Source organism: Erigeron canadensis, chromosome 5 (assembly GCF_010389155.1).
Source record: "Erigeron canadensis isolate Cc75 chromosome 5, C_canadensis_v1, whole genome shotgun sequence".
Lineage (NCBI taxonomy): Eukaryota > Viridiplantae > Streptophyta > Magnoliopsida > Asterales > Asteraceae > Erigeron > Erigeron canadensis.
This window is the reverse complement of record NC_057765.1, coordinates 9,468,128-9,489,157: the sequence shown is the minus strand read 5'-3', so window position 1 is coordinate 9,489,157 and position 21,030 is coordinate 9,468,128. Positions and strand designations below refer to the sequence as shown.

The 21,030-nt window shown below is 37.1% G+C and overlaps 1 protein-coding gene across 1 annotated transcript; it reads right to left on the bottom strand.

Moving 5' to 3' along the window:
• Positions 1–19,387: 19,387 nt before the first annotated feature.
• On the bottom strand, positions 19,388–20,233 carry LOC122601151. Its single transcript, XM_043773920.1, has one exon. It carries the CDS (start codon positions 20,231–20,233, stop codon positions 19,388–19,390), a length of 846 nt encoding a protein of 281 aa, XP_043629855.1.
• Positions 20,234–21,030: the final 797 nt, after the last annotated feature.

The window sequence follows — 21,030 nt, the reverse complement described above, 5'->3', positions numbered from 1 at the left end:
TTTCTGGACTAAAATGCCATGGGTCAACCTGGACATACTTAAGAACGGATTGATTACTCAAATGGGTAACGTAAAGTATAGTTGAAAAAGGAAACGGATCAAATGGGTCAAAAGTCACACAAAGTCCATTTCAATTCACAAACCCTCCTAGCTCATTCCATTTAAAATATTACTACAGTATTATCGAAACTATATGACTTTTGTAAAATATCCAGTACAATAATTTATTATATATATAAAATAATAAAATGGGACAATGTTCAGGGTGAACCCTGTCCGGCCTGCTTTGGCCCACTTGACTGGCCAATTTACCATATCTGATTCTAGAAGGAAAAATTAGAGCTCAATATCTAACCTCCACAACCGACGGATATTCACATATCATAATGGATGTGATGTCTCTCGTGTATAATGCTTTGGTGAGGGAAGACGTTGCCACAATTCTTCAGTAACATATGGCATAAAACTGCAGAGACGGAGCCAGTACCTTTTTTGCGTGGGGCAATTTAGAAAGTTATTTGTTAAATTTCTAAGAGTTGTATCCGAAAATATAAAAAAAATGAGCCCTAGCTCGAGAATACAAAATGGACCCTCAAATTAATTTCGTCACCACGAGTGTAACACTCATATTCAAAAATACGAGTTTATTTTGAAAAAATAAAGACTGCACGCGTGAGACAAAGTTTTATTAAATGAAAATGTAAATAATGCAAAAAATCCAAAAAATATATTTATTATTTAATAATTAGCTTGTATATATATCTTTCCTACATAACTATTGTGATTATTATAATTAATTGTTTGTGATAAACGTATATAATATTTTGAAAGAAAATCATTTTTCAAAAACGACTACATTATTAGTGTACTACACGTTTACATATCCAAACAAAGAAATCTTTTTCTTTACCTTTTTTTCATTTGTTCTATTAAAAATCAAAACAACTCAAGTTTTTTATTCTGCCAATAGAAAGATCTATCTCAAAGTTAATGCTTCGATGACCAATGACTTTTAAATAATAAGCTTATAACAACGAAGATAAACATGTGTATGTATTTCTTAATTATTTTTTCCTTAATTTTAGAAAAGAGTTACAAATATACCATTTAATTTTTAAAAATTTACATTGTACCAAAATTGGAGTGGAGACAGTTGACCCCACTGCCCCCATAGTAGCTCTGTCCATACCTCATCGCCATAGAAGTACGGTTTAATAATTTCAATGAAGATATCACACAGCTGATATCTCCACCAACTGTATACAGCACTCGATGCATTTGAGAACTTGTAGGAATCCAACGATGATATGGTTTTTGAATTTGATATAGCTTTGTTTAGTACAGAAAGTATCCATTGGCAACTAAATGGCATCTTCTCAACAACAATCTTTGTTGGAGGAGTATAATCGTCCCCAAATTTGCTCAAGGCAAATCTCACAGCATTCCATAGTTTATTACACCACTGTCGATACCCATTAACACGTAATATGTCCAGATTTATTTTGTCGGACTAGAGAGAATCAAAATCCAAATATTAGCATTCAATTAGATAAAGATTTAAAAAATGACAAGGAAATAGTATTGTGGAGATGAATTCAACCGATTTAACTTGCAGATATGTCAATTTCAGGTTATGGTTTTATACTTGCAAATAATACAAAATGATAGCATAAAAGAAAATAGGTCAAACGGGTTGCATGTATCAAACTAGTTGAAATTCAAGTGTCTTCTTAGTGTACAACTTTGTCAATCATATGAAGAATAGATAATTAAAAGAACTTTCCTTTCTTTCCCATAGTCACATAAAACGTGGTACGTTTTGGTACGGGTACGCAATTCGCTCTTTGTGGCGAATTCGGTACGTAGGGGGTATACTCATTTCGGTACGAAGCGGTACGAATGTTACAGTGTATTATGAATTCGGTGAGTGTACCAAAATTTAAAACCACAAGTAAACAAAAGTTTATAATAAAAAGATAGAACATAACATTAGGAAATACAATAGAAATCAATCACCAACTAAAATCTAATCAATTAGGTTTTCCCAAAGCATTTCTTCAAGGCGAGCACTTGAACCTTCCAAATATGAACTCTCGGGATCCATGTCCCACCTTTTGTGGGGGCCTGATTTATAGGATTCTTGGAGACGGGGTTGACATCGAATATTTGAGTGAATAAACACAAGTTTATCCGCTCTCTTGGTGTTTAAACGATTCCTCTTTACATTATGGATATGGGAGTATGTACTCCAATTTCTCTCTGCCGAAGAACTACTAATTGGTTGGGAGAGTACCTTTATAGCTACTTCTGCCAATTGAGGAGTTGCTGATCTGTAAGTACTCCACCAATCGATTGGATCCATTGTCATTGCATCAGCTTGGGTTGTTCTCTTAGCATAAATTCCTTTTTTCGTATGAAAGAAAGCAAATTGATCTCGGTATATCGTGAATTCATTAGCATCTTCAGCAATTCTTTGAAATGCTTCCATAACACCGTTCACAACTTCTAAGTCTTTGTTAGGTGTTTTTCTAGGCATACCACCAGGAGCCAATTTCTCTAAGTAGGATCTATCATAAAAGAGCGAATTGCGTACCAAAATGAGTATACCTCCTACGTACCATTCGTACTGAAATGAGTATACCCCCTACGTACCGAATTCGCCACAAAGAGCGAATTGTGTACCCGTACCAAAGCGTACCACGTTTTATGTGACTAGGCTTTAGTCTCTGGTTAAGACCATCCAGGGATATGCCAGAAATGATTTCAACAGGATCTATCACATTGCCCAAAGACTTGGACATCTTGCGCCCCTGTGCATTGCGGATCATGGGATGTAAATATACCTAAATCATAATTCAAAATCGATTAATAATTAGATTAAAAGAGTAGTCAAACTAGACAGCAGCTCATTATGACAACACTAATGATGACTACAGGAATTATACATTTATGAATGCGTTGATCGAGTTTATTATAACAAGTCAAGCGTATACATAGATATATAACATGGCAAAAAGGGGCACAGGCAAGGTGTACAGCCTCGAAGCGAACCGAGGCGTAAGTTCGAGGCGATAATAAAAAAAGTATATAAATTATATATCTAATTTCTTATATTAAAAAAGAAAATACTAATTTATTAAAGTTATATGTAATAAAAATTTATAAATATACCAAAACTCATACATATTGTACTCTTATATGACCTTTTAAAGAAAAATAAACGAAAATGACATATATATATATATATATATGGGTTTTGATCATTTGAAAACTAAATTTTTCGTTAAAACTTGGAAAACTGTCAAAACACATTGTGTTCTGAATTTAACACAATGTGTTTTTAATATGTTTTTCGAAAACACATTGTGTTAAGTTCATGTCACAGTGTGTTTGAACAATTTTCTGATTTACAACGCTATCAAAAACACACCGTGATTTAAAACTTAACACAACGTATTTTAGATTATACAATAAAAACACATTGTGTTTTATAAAAACACAATTAAAACACATTGTGTTAAATTCAGATCACAATGTGTTTTGACAGTTTTCTAGTTTTCACAAAAAAGTTAGTTTTCAAATGAACATTTCACTATATATATATATATATGATTATAAATTATAAATAGGCTTGACATACTTTTCAAAAATATAAATAGACTTACATACTTTTCAAAAAAATAAATAGACTTGACATAATAAAAAAAAGAGAAAATTACATTTTTGGTCCCACAAGTTAGCAGGATTTTTAGTTATTGCCCTTAAGTGAATTAATTACAGAAAAAATCCTGAAGTTGGTCAAATTTTTTCACTTTTTACTCTGTGACTAACAACCGTGTATTAGCTCTGTTAAGTGAGGGGCAAATTCGTCTATTCACCATGATCCCTTCTTTTTATTCTTCCAAACTCAAACACAAACCCAAAATTTGAAAATTACAACGACCGGAAAACAAAATGTTAACTGAAAAATACACACCGATCGCACACACACACACACACACACACTTGACACACACATATCTGAGATCGGAAACAAGGGTTTTTGGATTCGGAATTTCTTGGATCGGGATCGGGTTTGGCTAGATTTGGTTGGATTTGAAGGGCAATTGCTTTGTTTTGTCTTTCTTTCCGTTTCAAACAAGTTTTTCAAGTGAGTCAAGTTTTTCTGGCGAAGTCTAGATCGGATTTATTTTGGCTAGGGTTCATCCGTGATTGATTTCCGAGTCCATATTGCAACATGTTTCGTGTTCTGATTCGGAGCTAACAAGAGATAAATCTAGATTTTACTTTTTCGATCATGATTTTCAAATTTCCGGCCGTCGTGAGTTCAGTGGACATTTCATTTTCAGCAAAACCTAACGAATCTGGTTTGTGTTTGAGTGTGAGAAGAAGAGATCATGGTGAAATAACGAATTGGTTATTCACTTAATGGACCTAATAGACGGTTGTTAGTCACATAGCTAAAAGTGAAAAATTTGACCAACTTTAGGGTTTTTTATGGGCAATAATTGAAAATCCTGCCAACTTAAGGGACCAAAAATGTAATTTTCTCAAAAAATAGTAAAATTTTTCAAAAAGTTGACAAAAGTGACCGACAAAGTCCCGTACAACTGTTGACAGCTGTACTATACTAATAATATATATATATATATATTAATATAAAAGTTTCTCCTTCCCCATCTCCTCCTCTACTAGAGGAGGAGTTCAGCTGATGTCACGAAAAAGTGGTGTCAACTAGAGGGATAGTCCACATAGGATTTTGATGTCATGGGGTGATGAAATTCGTGTGTTTTTTGAGGTGTTTATACTATGTGTAAACGTATAGGAGGAGATGGTCCCCCCCAAAAAAAGGGAAAGTAATTTGTGGGGTTTGAATGTAAAAAATGGGCGTGCCTTTCAAATAGATGTGTGGGAATGTGTAGAGAAAAAAGAGGCTGGATTTTAAAGGAGAGAGAGAAATTTTATATTTTGAGTAAATCTGTATGTGTGCGTATGGTTTCTTAATTTTTTTTCTCATTCATCTTCTTTATTTTTCTGCAACTTCTCTTTCTCTGCATCTATTTCATCTTCCTCTTTCTCTACATACATATAGTTATATTATTATTTTGGTGAATCCGATTTTATGTAGTACATATATATATATATTGATTAGGTTTTTTTTCTCCAGATTGGATTAGGTTGAAGCTAAAAATAAAAATGTGTGAAGGTATGATTTTGGTTACATATCTGCATTCTTTGAACTCTTAGAAAGTATGAATTTCTTAACATGATATTTATTTTTTATTGATTATTACTAATTTACTATTTTGATAGAATGTGATGGCTGTTAATAAATTTTTAATTTTGATAGATTTGGTGCAAGCTTTCTTTGCTTCGATTAGAGAAGAAGAAGACTAACAATTAAAGAATTTGATATTGGTAAGTTTTAGTTTTATTCATTCTTTATTCATGAACATCTTCATGTTTATTTGGTTTCTTCTTCTTACTTTTTTGGTTTTTTTTAACAAGTTTTTATATCCGAAAAATATCTAAGATGGTTTTTTATATAATTTTTTTAGATCTGGAATTATTCAAGATGGCTCATGTTTTGAAGATGATTAATATAAGTTTTGTTTGGTAAGTCTTTTGTTTTCTATATGTGTATGTAAATATATATGTATATATGTAAATCCGAGCTATGAATTTGTTTGGTATATCATCTTGAATCCAAAAAATAGAATTTTGCTCGTGTTTTCTTAACCATCATCATGAATTAAGAAAAAATGAATAGGATTAAAAACAGGGGAAAGAATATGAAGTCTTTATTTCTGTGTTTTGGAAGTGCATATTATGTTGCACCTTGCACCAGAAGTTCTACATAGATCATATAGCCTTGAAGTTGAAATTTTCCTCCTCTCATATTGTACTCATTTAAATCGTTACAAGCTATAAACTGGTTGAATTCTCTAGCACACCTCGCTTTAAGTTGAGAGCCTTTTCTTTCTTCCGATGTCCTAACGGTATTAAAGTCACCCATGATTAACCAAACTCCCGATTCTCCACCTATAATTGTTGACAAAGAGTTCCACAAGTTTCTCTTATCATTGCTATTTTGAGGAGCATACACATTCACCACAAACACAACATCTTCTATCTCCTTGATTTTGCCTGTAAGAATCAAGAAATTATTATGCTTTATACAATCAATTTTTTTGAATACTGTTGGATCCCAGTATCCCACATACTAACCAATCCACCCGCCGACCACGTGGCTCAACCACCTCGAACTCCATACTTTTTATACCCCAAAAACCACGAAACGTCTCTTCAAAAACCCCTGAAGCATGGATCTCTTGAAGAGCAATGAACGAAACACCTTCTTTATTTTTTATACTCCGAACCCAATTACCTTTTCCAACCCCCCTAACCCCTCTTATATTTAAGGACAAGCAATTCATTGATAACCTGCATTAATACCTTCACCTGCTAAAACCTGTTCGATCTTCTCATTGTTACTCTCTATAAATTAACTGCCAATTCTATGCCAAATTTAATAGTTTCCTCAACCTCAATCTCCATACTTACCGAACCTTGGACTTTATCCTTCCCATGATCCCGACTAAACGTATTGTTCACCACTACATCAATGGACTCACCAACCTCCTTCGTACTCTCTTTGTCACTCAAAAACTCCCTATCTTTCTGCCCTTCCAAGTCTTCCATGATCACAAGAGGATCATCCTCTTTTGGTCTTTTCTTTGGCCGAGATGAATCGCTGCCCACCCCAAAACTCCATTCTCTATTATTTTTAGACATTCCTCCATTATGTTTCTTCCCTTTCTTATTAGTAGGAGGGGACAAAAATCGAAATGGAGGAGACTGAGCCCCTTCTGACCCACCTGTCGCCTCTTTATTAACAATCTCTCCCTCTTCAGTTTGCACATCTTCATTGGACTTGTCTTGTGGCTCAGAATTGTTCGTAGAGGAAAATTTTATTGTACCACACGACGGACACCAATCGATCAATTTCTCTTCCACCCACACCCTAAAAATCTTACTACGCCACCGTAAGGAAAAAACCTTCTTGACCCTCTCCCCATCACCAACTAGAACACCCACACATTCCATAGACTTGTTGACGTCGCTCTCCTTTTCCACAGAAGGGCTGACCAACTTGCCAATCCTAGCCCTTACTTTGTTAACCACCTATGCAGATGCAAGGTGCAGCGGTAGACCAAACAGATCAACCCAAGCAACCCTCTCAAACGGAATTGACTGACCAATCCACGTCTCCAAACTTGAGAACCATCCCTCCCAGATCGTCTTATTACTCAAAAAGGACCCTGCCTCATGTTTATCATTGAAAACCAATAACATATTTAAACCGTCCAAGTATTGTAAAAATGAGACATGCCTATCACTATCTCCCAGAATTGAATAAATAGAATTCAAATATTCAAACTTGAACAACGTGCAACTAATGCACGTTTGAAAACTTGAGATATACCTAGATAAGAATCGTCAAGCGCGATTTCCTCAACCTGGTGACGATTGCTTGATTGCACTGACTGCCCTTTAAGAACGTCTTTAAACAAAACACCTTTTTGGAAATTACTACCCGAAACCCTAGAAAAAATATTTCTAGGTTTAGGGTTTTCAGAACGTACCCCTTCCTGATCTTTCTTTCGAAAAGAAAATGATTCGTTCTCCTTAGCAAACCGCGCCACGTTGATTTTCAGAGTCCACTTCCCCATGTTGACATTTTGCATTGATGTCTCCATTTCGTTAACATTTTTTACACCTTTGAAGCTAACAAACCCAAAACGTTGACCCTCCTTGTTTTTTTTTTTTTTTGGCGATAAAAACCCTAAATAAATCTCTAAAACCCCTCATAATATCTGCCAGATGCCATGGTCGGCACCCCTCCGGGATGTTGGCCACAAAGAATTTGGTGACCGGGATTTCAGTCGATCCTTGTGATGACCTATGTTTCTCTTTGTACGAAACCCTATGCCATTCTTCCTTCCCTAGATCGCCGTCTTTGGTTGCGTGATCGCACATTAAGCCTAATAATATTGACAGAATTGTTGTTTTACATATTGTTTGGTTATATGTATATATATAAATAAATTAGCAAGTTATCAAAATCAAAAAACAAAAATAGAATAACAATTAACTATAACTCTATTGATGCAAGAAACAAAAATAGAAAAACATACGATTTCTCCACGACACTAGGGCTATACGACTTCGCCATCTGACGAGAAAGTTTTTTCTTTTCACCTGGAGGTGTTGCAGGGTTGATATAATCTTCCGGATTGTTGTTCGACATTTTTTCACGAGTAAACTTTACAGGTCGATTATTATAAACTAAAAATAAAACTTGTGTGAATTTTAACTAATTAAATACAACGTGATCAACTCATATAATAAAGTCCTTCCTAGTTAGCTCAAGTGGTTGAGCACCTGCTTTACAAGCAGCAGGTATTGGGTTCAAGACTTGGGAAGTACATAGGAAGTTTTTCTATGAAGGCTTGGCTTGGGTATACCCAGGTTCAAGTCTGAGGAGGCAGGGTTTACCCCTATTGATCGTCGTGGCTTCAGGCAGATTAGTAGGGGGTTTTCCACCCATCGGGTATTTGAAATAGATATTTCTACTTTGAAGGAGCTCTCTAACGCGGACCCGGTTAAGACAACGTATGTTAGACCTCCTGCTGTCGAATCGTGACACGAAGTTCTCAAGCAAAATTCACTTTTCCAAAAAAAAAAAAACATTAATAACAAAATAATAATAATTAAATACATATAATAAGGAAAGTTATAAGAACTCTCAATACTATATATATATATACCCTTTATACGTGTATTTTATTTTAATATATTTGCCTCAAACCATTATGACTTTGTTGGAACGAATACCCAGATAAATCGATCACGTAATATTTGTATCCTAATAATTTTGTTATATTATGAATGAACACTTGCGTATATCTGGTCTTCACACGGATATGAGTGATACACATTGAAAAGGGCATATAATAGAAAGTCAAATATCATATTCGTACCACTTCGTACCGAAATGAGTATACCCCTACGTACCGAATTCACCACAAATAGCGAATTGTGTACCCGTACCAAAGCGTACCACGTTTTATGTGACTATGCTTTAGTCTCTTGTTAAGACCATCCAGGGATATGCCAGAAATGATTTCAACAGGATCTATCACATTGCCCAAAGACTTGGACATCTTGCGCCCATGTGCATCACGGATCATGGGATGTAAATATACCTAAATCATAATTCAAAATCGATTAATAATTAGATTAAAGAGTAGTCAAACTAGACAGCAGCTCATTATGACAACAATAATGATGACTACGGGAATTATACATTTATGAATGCGTTGATCGAGTTTATTATAACAAGTCAAACGTATAAGTAGATATATATATATATATATATAACATGGCAAAAAGGGGCACATGCAAGGTGGACAGAAACAAGTCTCGAGGCGTTATACCTTCGGCTCAAGAGGCGTAAGCCTCGAAGCGAACCGAGGCGTAAGGTTGAGGCGATAATAAAAAAAATAAAATAAATTATATATCTAATATCTTATATTAAAAAAGAAAATACTAATTTATTAAAGTTATATGTAATAAAAATTTATAAATATACCAAAAATTTATTAAATACCATTGTGATTTGTGGACTTCACCAGTGGTATCCAACACAGGTTACAAGTATTACATGATATTAGTTGATGACTACACTAACTATTCCTGGGTATTTCCTCTTCGCTATAAATCAGAGACCGTCACCAAATTCATTAAATTTTTTACATATGTTAAAACCCAATTTCATTTACCTATTAAATCCTTTCAATGTGACAACGGTGGTGAATTTGATAATCACCACTTCAAAACTTTTGCATCTGAAAATGGATTACAATTTCGTTTTTCATGCCCACATACCTCACAACAAAATGGTAAAGCCGAACGAATGATTCGCCGAATAAATGAAATTATGCTTTCCATTTTAACCCATGCCTCCATTCCCACTATCTACTGGGTAGAAGCAGTTCATACTGCAGTCTACCTTCACAATATCCTACCCACCAAGCTTCTAAACAACCACACCCCAACTGCCGCTTTATATCTCCGTCATCCCGAATATGATCACCTTCGGGTTTTCGGCTGCACCTGCTTTCCAAACCAGACCTCCACCCGTCCCCACAAACTTGCACCCAGGTCTTCCAAGTGTGTATTCCTTGGTTACCCCGCTGACTACCGTGGATATAAATGTCTCAATCTTGAAACGGGCAAAACCATTTTTTCCCGCCATGTCACATTTGATGAAAGCTCGTTCCCATTTTCGCAAACCCAAATGCCTGTTGACTACTCCTCCTTTGAAAATGAACTCTCCAACCCCATGCTCATTCATTCATACTCTTTTCCACAACCTACTGTTCCTTCTACTAACCCATCCTCTTCAACTCCAACACCCACGCCAACCTCTAGTCCAACTACAATACCAAATCCAAACCCTCTTACCCCTGTTCACACTAGTCCAGTATTAGACCAAACTCACTCACCCCTAAACCAACAACCGCTGAACCACTCAAACCAACACCCTTCGACCCAAATCCAAGCAACGCCTCAACTACCTACCAACACCCATCACATGACCACTCGGTTGAGAGCTGGAATAACAAAACCCAAAGCACCATTGAACCTCCACACCTCCAGCAAACTCGATGTATCCCCTTTGCCGAAATCCTACACTTCCGCCATGACTGATCCCAATTGGAAAAAGGTCATGTACGATGAATATCGAGCTTTAATGGATAATAAAACTTGGGAGTTAGTTCCCAGACCTTCAAATGCTCCCATTATTCGGTGCATGTGGCTGTACCGCCACAAGTTTCATGCTGATGGTACCTTACAAAGATATAAGGCTCGTTTAGTTGTTAATGGAAAATCACAACAGGTCGGTATCGATTGCTTTGACACTTTCAGCCCGGTGGTTAAACCGGCTACCATACGGACTGTCCTTAGCATTGCGGTGTCTAAACAGTGGCCTATCCACCAGCTCGATGTAAAAAATGCTTTTTCTTCATGGTGATCTCAACGAGACAGTATACATGCATCAACCACCCGGCTTTGTTGACACCACCAATCCCTCTTTTGTGTGCAGGTTACACAAGTCTCTCTACGGTCTTAAGCAGGCCCCCCGAGCTTGGTATCATCGGTTTGCAACATTTATAAAGAAATGTGGTTTTTTGAGTACCAACTGTGATACATCTCTATTTGTCTATCGAAAAGGTTCACGCTCCGCGTATTTACTCTTATATGTCGATGACATCATCCTCACTGCATCAGACACAAGTTTTCTTTCCCAGATAATCAAGTTACTTTCATCTGAATTTGCAATGATAGACTTGGGCAATCTTCATCACTTTCTGGGTATCAATGTCACACGCACCTCAGATGGTCTTCACTTATCTCAGGCATCATATGTGCGTGACATCCTTGCACGTGCAAACATGTCAAACTGTAAGCCGTGTAGCACACCTTGCGACACTGACTCTAAACTCAGTGCTCAAACTGGTCCTCTGTTACCTGATGGCACTTTATACCGCAGCCTTGCTGGTGCTCTACAGTACCTCACGTTTACCAGGCCCGACATCTCTTATGCGGTTCAACAGGTATGCTTATACATGCACGCTCCACGGGAACCACATTTCAATTACTTAAAGCGCATCTTGCGTTACCTTAAGGGCACCTCCGACAATGTACTTCACATTCGTCCATCCAAGTCTCTCAAATTGACAGCCTATTCCGATGCCGACTGGGGGGGATGCCCTGATTCTAGACGTTCCACGTCCGGCTATTGTGTTTTCTTGGGTGATAATCTGGTCTCCTGGTCTTCCAAACGACAACATACTGTTTCAAGATCGAGTGCCGAGGCTGAATACAGAGGCGTTGCAAACACCACCGCCGAAACTTGCTGGCTTTGCAATCTTCTTCTCGAGCTACATCTTCCCACACGTGAGGCCACACTCATTTTTTGTGACAATGTATCAGCAGTCTACCTCTCTAATAATCCTGTGCAACATCAGCGTACCAAACATGTGGAGATCGACATTCATTTTGTTCGTGAAAAGGTTCGTATTGGGGACATTCGGGTCTTCCACATTCCAGCTGACTACCAGTATGCAGACATATTTACTAAAGGCCTTCCGAAGCATCTCTTCAATCGTTTTAAATCCAGTCTTTGTGTTTATTCTACTGCCGCTGCGACTGTGGGGGACTATTAGACGTGTATATATATATGGAATATATTGTGTTTGTAATTCTATTGGTTATACATTAGTTGTGTTTCCTTATATGTCTCATAGTTAGGTAGAACTCCGTTGTATATATATTCTTGATCATTGTTAATGAAGATTATCAATTGAATACCAATTTACAGTTTTTCTGTTCCCCTCTATAGAGATTCTGTAAGCATAAAAAGATAGATATTAAAAAACTGGACGATTGTTACAATAATATTAATAAAGAACATAAGAATACCTTGGACTTCAAAGCTTTGGTTATTGCCCCGCGAGCTTCAAATTAAGCATGGCATGCCTACAAAATCAGAACCTCCATTACTATTGATCTTCCTATCATCAGTGAAAATGTTGATGAACTCCAGTTTATGATGCTTCCCAACCTCAAAATCATCTGGATCATGAGCTGGAGTTATCTGCATTATTACCCTCAAAATCAACACAATAAAATGATAAATAAATTTTATATCAAGCCATTTCTTTGTCTTCAATAGAGATGGCAAAGTTGACTACTCATTTAACTATAGACAAGTCAAATAGATTATATATCATTAATGAACAAACAGTTTAATGGTCATCCGAAGTGGCGAAGTGTATGGAAATGCATAAGAGGCCTTGGACTGGTTTATTTAGAAAGGTTGCATTCATTTTAATAACATAGTTTTGTTATCTTATTTATCACCCTACTTGACCCGCACCAAAATTAACTCACCTAGTTGGCCACCTTTTGTATATAACGAATCATTTTACCTTCACTGCACCAGTTCCAAATTTGGGGTCAACAAGTATAGCATCACAAACTATAGGAAGTCTTCTTCCATTAAATAGATGATGGCAAACTTTCCATGAAGATGTTTGTATCTTGGGTCTTCAGGGTGAACAGCAATTGCAGTATCTCCAAGCATTGTTTCCACTCGGGTAGTAGCCACAATAATTTCTCCAAGATTTTCCTGGAGAGGGTATGCAAATGATGTCAAAACACCAAATTCCACCAAATTTTTATACCCAGGAACCTTTAGAGGCGTCTTCTCTTTGATATCAATATGTTCTACCTATAAGTACAACCGTAAAATGAAAAGTGAATCTGATTGTTCATTTAGGTCTCAAGAACTAGTTCTTACGACCTACCTCGATATCAGATATTGCTGTTCACAAGACGCAATCCCAGTTGACTAGCCGTAGATCTCTGAATAAGAAGCAAAGGAATCCATATCATCTACTATATAATTACAGAAAGTCTAAGAAGTATGTTTAAATTGTAACGTTACGTGCAAAAGTCTAGTGTCAGTGTTATACATGATGTAAAACTGTAAAGCCTGTAAACCCAATGCAACAAGCAAGTAGACAAGATGCTCATTGAAAAAAAAATCGTTCATGTCTTAATGGAGGCTTCTGAAAGAACATGCTTACAATGAAATTTCAGTGAAACATAAAATCTTTCTTTTAAAAAACAGATACTCTGTACTTGCAACACTCATGTCAAGACCTATTTTGAGAAAGAGCAAAGGATATCAATAATACCTATAGATAAGACCCTCCTCATAAAGCCTGACAAAAGCTTCTGTCACAGCATTTGACCTTTTCTCGTCCATAGTAAAACACTGCCAAAAAATATAAGCCAAGTTCAAGAGTTTCAGTGAGACCGGAGACGAACAAATAAAAAGCAAAACTTGAAGGATGCATTATATATTCTAAAGTAAAGACTCTTAAAAACTCTTCGGGAATTTAGCTCACGTGACCAATCTAAAGAATAAAGATGCACCCAAGCACCGAAGTTGTTGAAGTATTGTGCCCCCGTAATCTTCTTTCCACTTCCATACCTTTCATCAATACGTACAGAAGTTATCAAACTTGATGCTAGCAGCATCACGTGTCAAGAGTTCAAGACAAAAGGTAATCTAGGGAAATCAAGCTCACTTCAGACACAAACTTTTCTCTGCCCACATCATAACGGGTCATTTGTCTTTCTCTCATGATTTTCTTTTCCACAACAACCTATCAATGAGGCAATGTTAGATAAATATAACAAAAGTAACGAGAAATATATTAGAGCTTATGGAGAATTTCTAATCCATTTACATATGAAATGGTCAATATGGGTTATATTTTATCTCTACTGATAATACCTCCTAAATTGGCTATGTAGAAAATGGATCAAAGTTGTCTAAAGGGAAAAAAAAGAAAATAATGTATAAAAGACCGATCAACTACAAAATAGTGCACAATTTGACCCGTTACCCAACCCGCCAACTGAACATGTACGTTGAAAAAACTTTTCACTATATATATATATATATGAGGTTGAGGTTTATGTAGCTGTTAGACACCTAAGCTTGGGTGTAGAACCTCTCACATCTTGTTTTTTAATCCATAAAAAACAAGGGGGCCAAACATTTATATGTATGTATATATAGGGGTGAGTTATTTTGAGAACCACTAAAACAAAAAGAACGCGAGAATCAATCTCAACCCTCCATTAATCAAGATCAGAAAGGGCATGTTTGTCATTATTAAAAAAGTTGTCCAACACTCTCTTTCTTCTTTCCTCTTATTAAATCAAAAAATATCTAAATCATTAAAAAAAATTTATCTCACAAACCGTACATCGTTAGACGGAAAAAAAAGCATGGGTAGTCTTGAAATTTCGTCCTCTTTCATTAGAGATGCGATTCGATATACTTTTGACGACTTTTTAAATTTCATTTTTTTTCATCACGTTCATCCTACACATGTGTAAGTACAACCTACACATGTGTAGGAAAGACCTAGAAGTAGTGAGTTGTATAACCTGCCCATGCGTAAGTACAACCTGCCCATGGGTAAGTACAACCTACACATGGGTAAGTTACTTATAAAGTTCAAAAAAGATGATGACGCATTGTAAAACCCTAAAGCTTAATTTCTAATCCGAGGGGGAAGCTACTTTCTAAAAACCCTAGAAAATCTAAACCTTAAATGCTAAACCCTAAAAACCTAAAACGGATGAGGGTTCCCACTCTAGGGTTTAGGGTTTGAAGCCCAAGGGTTAGCCCTCGGCTAACCCTCGACCTTCAAACCCTAAACCCTAGAGCGGGTACACGGTACGCTTTAGGGTTTAGGGTTTGAAGTTGTAGGGTTAGCCCTACAACTTCAAACCCTAAACCCTAAAGCTTAATTGCTAATCCGAGGGGGACGCTACATTCTAAAAACCCTGGAAAATCTAAACCTTAAATGCTAAACCCTAAAAACCTAAAAAGGATGAGGGTTCACACTCTAAAGTTTAGGGTTTGAAGCCTGACGGTTACGTCTAACCCTCGACCTTCAAATCCTAAACCCTAGAGCGGGATGTATTAAGGGTAAGTACAACTTGCCCATGGGTAAGTACAACTTACACATGTGTAAGATAAAGATGATAAAAAAAAAACAAAATTTAAAAAGTCGTCAAAAGTATATCGAATCGCATCTCTAATGAAATAGGATGAAATTCTAAGACTACCCATGCTTTTCTTTTCGTCTAACGATTTACGGTTTGTGAGATAAAAGTTTTTTAGTGAATTAGATAGAATTCTATTAAAGTAAGAGAGAAAAAAAAAAGGAGCTGACGAAAATACCCTTCTAGTGTTGAGAGGAGTTTTTTTTATTTTTAATCTTGTCCATCAATTTTCATTGATCCAAGGGTATATAGGAGTTCTTGAGTTTTTTTTTTAGAAGTTCTCAAATAACCCTACCTCTGTGTATATATATATATATATGTTTGAATTTAATTTAACCTAAGTAGCTATCCCTGCATGGTCCATCCCAAGCACCCATAATGTATATATTGTATCATAACATTCTCATCCAATGAATGATTGTATCCTGCAGAAACGACAATCAACAGCACCCCGATTGAGTGAAACTAAAAGCAGAACTAGTATGAGAGTAAGTCATGAAACCTGAAGAGCGACAGTTAGGGCGTGACCAATATGTAGAGCTCTAGTCACACGTCAGGAGGTGGAAGAACCTGCATTTTCGCATAAACGAAATCATTATCTACGGATTTCTATTCATATTTAACAGGCCCCACTTAGACTAATAAAAGTCAGTGCAAAAGCCTCACCATAGTAAATGAAGGCTTAGAGCTGCTGGAATTTGCCTCAAAGAAACCGGACTCCTCTCACCATTCATACCATCTATAAAATTAATTCACAAAATTATTTATAAAAATAATATTAAAAACAATTAACTTTTTTTTTGAAAAGTAAGAATCTTTCATATATCAAACTACTCCTAAATTACGGAATAGCAACGTTACATCATTGATTACCTTACATCAAAATTAGTCCATTCCTCCCAACACGACCTACTCTTAAACCATAAATACCCTATCGATTTAATCTCAAGATAGGCATCATCACTTGTGATTTCCGCTTGATCGAACACCTTAGCATTTCTTGTCTTCTACAAAATCCAACACATAGTAAAGATTATACATTTGAGTACCTTTCTTTTCTTAGAATTGAGCTGCAACTTATTTGCCAATTCGATTAAATCCTTGATGTTGGACACGACTATCGTTCCCAACTTGCACCATTGCCCCACAAGATCCCATACTCTGCCTGCGAATTGACAGTAACAAATCAAATGTTCAATTGACTCGTCCCAAGCTCCACAATTCCCACATAGAATAGACTCAAAGTTACAATTGCGTACTTGAAGGGCCTTATACGTAGGAACCCGATCAAGAACCGCCCTCCACATGATAAAATTGCACTTTTAGGGCACCCCTTTAGCCCACTCAAAAACATATCGGCCACTGACATCCACCCCACGTCGAATGAATTTCTTCGCGCTCTTAACCGTAAAAACACGACTTGAATCCCCCATCCACTCCCAAGAGTCCACGTTAGACGATAATCGCACCCCAGCAAGTAAATTCACCAAGCTTTCCCATTCGTTCACCACCTATATACTAACCGGAATCGAAAACCAGCTATCTCCTCAGAAAAACGTCTTATTAATAGGACAAAATCTGCTCTTCACTACGCATTTCTTCTCCTTTTCAATTCTAAATAACAGGGGGTACCTATCTATGAGACACGAATCGATGACCCATGGATCCAACCAAAATCTGATACGCTCACTATTACCACACACTCCTTTGATTAAATTCGGGATATTTTTCTCGTTAACTTTAAATTGATCCACTGCTAATATGAGTGCCTTCCAAACACTAGTCAATGTTTTCTTCACTGGAACTGAAAACCAGCTTCTATTGGACCCGTGAAGAGAATCGATCACACCAAGCCATAGAGCAACCGGTTCGACTCTATACCTCCACACCCACTTAGCAAGTAACCATATTTGAATCTTTCAATCGAGTTATACCCAACCTTCGTCCTTAACAGGATATGTGACCCGTTCCCAAGCTACCCAATTGATTTTTTTCGTCTCTGTTGATCCTCCCCATAGAAATCTACGCATAATAGATTCCAGTCCTTCAATGACCTTTTCCGAAACTTTAAAAAGAGAGAGATAATATGTAGGTACACTTTCCAAAACAGCTTTAATCAAAGTTACCCGACCACCTATCGATTTGTATCTCGCTTTCCATCTTGAGAGGCGAGACTCAAAGATCTCAAACAGAAAATCCCAACTAGCGATCTTGTTCATGTTACCCTCTATACGGATTCCTAAGTGATTGAATGGCATACTATCATCCTTACATTTAATCATATTTGCCATTCTTTTATTATCCTGCACTTCAACCCCCACACCGTACAAACTAGATTTCCCAATATTAATTCTGAGCCCCGAACAAATGTGAAATACCCTTAAAGTCTTTGACACTGTGATAACGTTTTCTTCAGACCATTCCCCGACAAAAAGACAATCATCCGCATACAAAAGGTGTGATATTATAGGCCCGTTATTTGGTAACCGTAAACCCATTGAATGACCCGATTCATTTTCTTTTTTGATCAAACACGTCAATCCCTCCATCACCATTAGAAACAGAAAAGGAGAAATTGGATCTCCCTGACGCATACCTTTTTGACATTGAAATTCGTAAGTAGGTGATCCATTAACCAAAACCGACGCCCTCGCAGTTGACAGCAATCCGTGAATCCATCTACACCACCGAACTGGAAACCCCATTTGAGACATCACAGCTTGTAAGAAGTTCCAGTTAACGTTGTCGTAAGCCTTATTAAAGTTGATCTTCATTAAGAATGTCTGCTTCTTGTTATTCTTTAACCGCGAAACCAGCTCATTCAGAATCAATGGCCCATCTAATATCAACCGATCACTCAAAAACGCTGTTTGATTGTTTGATATAAGTGGACTCAATACCTTCTTCAACCGGTTGCTTAACACCTTAGAAACCGTCTTGCTGATTATCCCTACCAAAGTAATTGGTCTATAATTGTTTAGCCCTCCTGGATCTATTTTCTTTGGAATCAAAGTGATAAAAGCAGAATTGCAGCCTCTGCTAAAACTACCTGCATGGAAAAAATCGTTAAAAATAGCCAAGAAGTCGTCCTCGAACTTGCACCAGAATTTCTTCAAGAACTTAAAATTAAAACCGTCCGGGCCCGGTGCTTTATCTTCCCCGCATTCAAAGACAGCAGCCTTAATCTCTTCTTTAGTAAATCTCGCCGAAATATGTTTAGCTTCATTAGCAGCTAGTTTTGATCTTAAACTTAACTCCGGAATCGGCCTGTTTCCCCAATCCTCCTGGAATTTATCTCTAAAGAACCCATAGATATGCTTCTTAACCAAACTCGGTTTACTGACCCAATTACCATCCACCATAAGCCCCGGAATGCCATTGCTTCTTTTCCGATTGTTGACAAGTCCATGGAAAAATTTTGAATTCTCATCACCTTCAACTGCCCATTTGACCCCTGATTTCTGTTTTAAATCAAGATTTTTAATCCGTTCCATCTTCAATAAGTTTCTTTTACACTCCATTCGAGTCCAGATTTCATCCTCCGTTAAATCGTGATCTTCTAATCTCATGTCTAACTCTTGCAATTCTTTTTTACACATATCTGAATCCCCCCCCCCTCTCGATTTGCCATATCATCACACCACTCCGTCAACTTGTCTCGAATTCATCTAAACTTCATTGTGAGGATGACATCAGGAGCCCCAAACCCCACAAACGACTCGAGAGCTGAATCTACGACTTCTTCAAAACCCGGTTTCTCCATCCAAGAATTAAAAAGACGAAACGGTTTCGGAGCATAATTATTCTCCACCATTTTCAAGAAGAGAGGATTGTGATCCGAATATAATCTAGGCAGAACTCGTAAACAAGTTGTCGGCCATCTATCCATCAATTCCCTACTAACCAGAACCCTGTCAATTTTACTCATTTTCCTCCCACGATCGTTTTCCATCAAAAACGTGAACTTTCCTCCTCTCATATTGTAATCATGTAAATCATTACAAGCTATAAACTGGTTGAATTCTCTAGCACACCTTGCTTTAAATTGAGAGCCTTTTCTTTCTTCCGATGTCCTAACGGTATTAAAGTCACCCATGATTAACCAAACTCCCGATTCTCCACCTATAATTGTCGAGAAAGAGTTCCACAAGTTTCTCTTATCATTGCTATTTTGAGGAGCATACACATTCACCTCAAACACAACATCTTCTATCTCCTTGATTTTGCCTTTAAGAATCAAGAAATTATTATGCTTTATACAATCAATTTTTTTGAATACTATTGGATCCCACATACTAACCAATCCACCCGACCGACCACATGGCTCAACCACCTCGAACTCCATACTTTTTATACCCCAAAAACCACGAAACGTCTCTTCAAAAACCCCTGAAGCCTGGATCTCTTGAAGAGCAATGAATGAAACACCTTCTTTATTTTTTATACTCCGAACCCAATTACCTTTTCCAACCCCCCTAACCCCTCTTATATTTAAGGACAAGCAATTCATTGATAACCTGCATTAATACCTTCACCTGCTAAAACCTGTTCGATTCTTCTCATTGAAACCCTCTATAAATTAACTGCCAATTCTATGCCAAATTTAATAGTTTCCTCAACCTCAATCTCCATACTTACCAAACTTTGGACTTTATCCTTCCCATGATCCCGACTAAACGCATTGTCCACCACTACATCAATGGACTCACCAACCTCCTTCATACTCTCTTTGTCACTCAAAAACTCCCTATCTTTCTGCCCTTCCAAGTCTTCCATGATCACAAGAGGATCATCCTCTTTTGGTCTTTTCTTTGGCCGAGATGAATCACTGCCCACCCCAAAACTCCATTCTCTATTATTTTTAGACATTCCTCCATTATGTTTCTTCCCTTTCTTATTAGTAGGAGGGGACAAAAATCGAAATGGGAGAGACTGAGCCCCTTCTGACCCACCTGTCGCCTCTTTATTAACAATCTCTCCCTCTTCAGTTTGCACATCTTCATTGGACTTGTCTTGTGGCTCAGAATTGTTCCTAGAGGAAAAATTTTATTGTACCACACGGCGGACACCAATCGATCAATTTCTCTTCCACCGACACCCTAAAAATCTTACTACGCCACCGTAAGGAAAAAACCTTCTTGACCCTATCCCCATCACCAACCAAAACACCCACACATTCCATAGACTTGTTGACGTCGCTCTCCTTTGCCACAGAAGGGCTGACCAACTTGCCAATCCTAGCCCTTACTTTGTTAACCACCTATGCAGATGCCAGGTGCAGCGGTAGACCAAACAGACCAACCCAAG

Coding starts and splice junctions, on each gene's coding strand:
- LOC122601151 (XM_043773920.1), bottom strand. CDS start 20,233: ATGAATTGCTTGTCCTTAAATATAAGAGGGGTTAGGGGGGTTGGAAAA.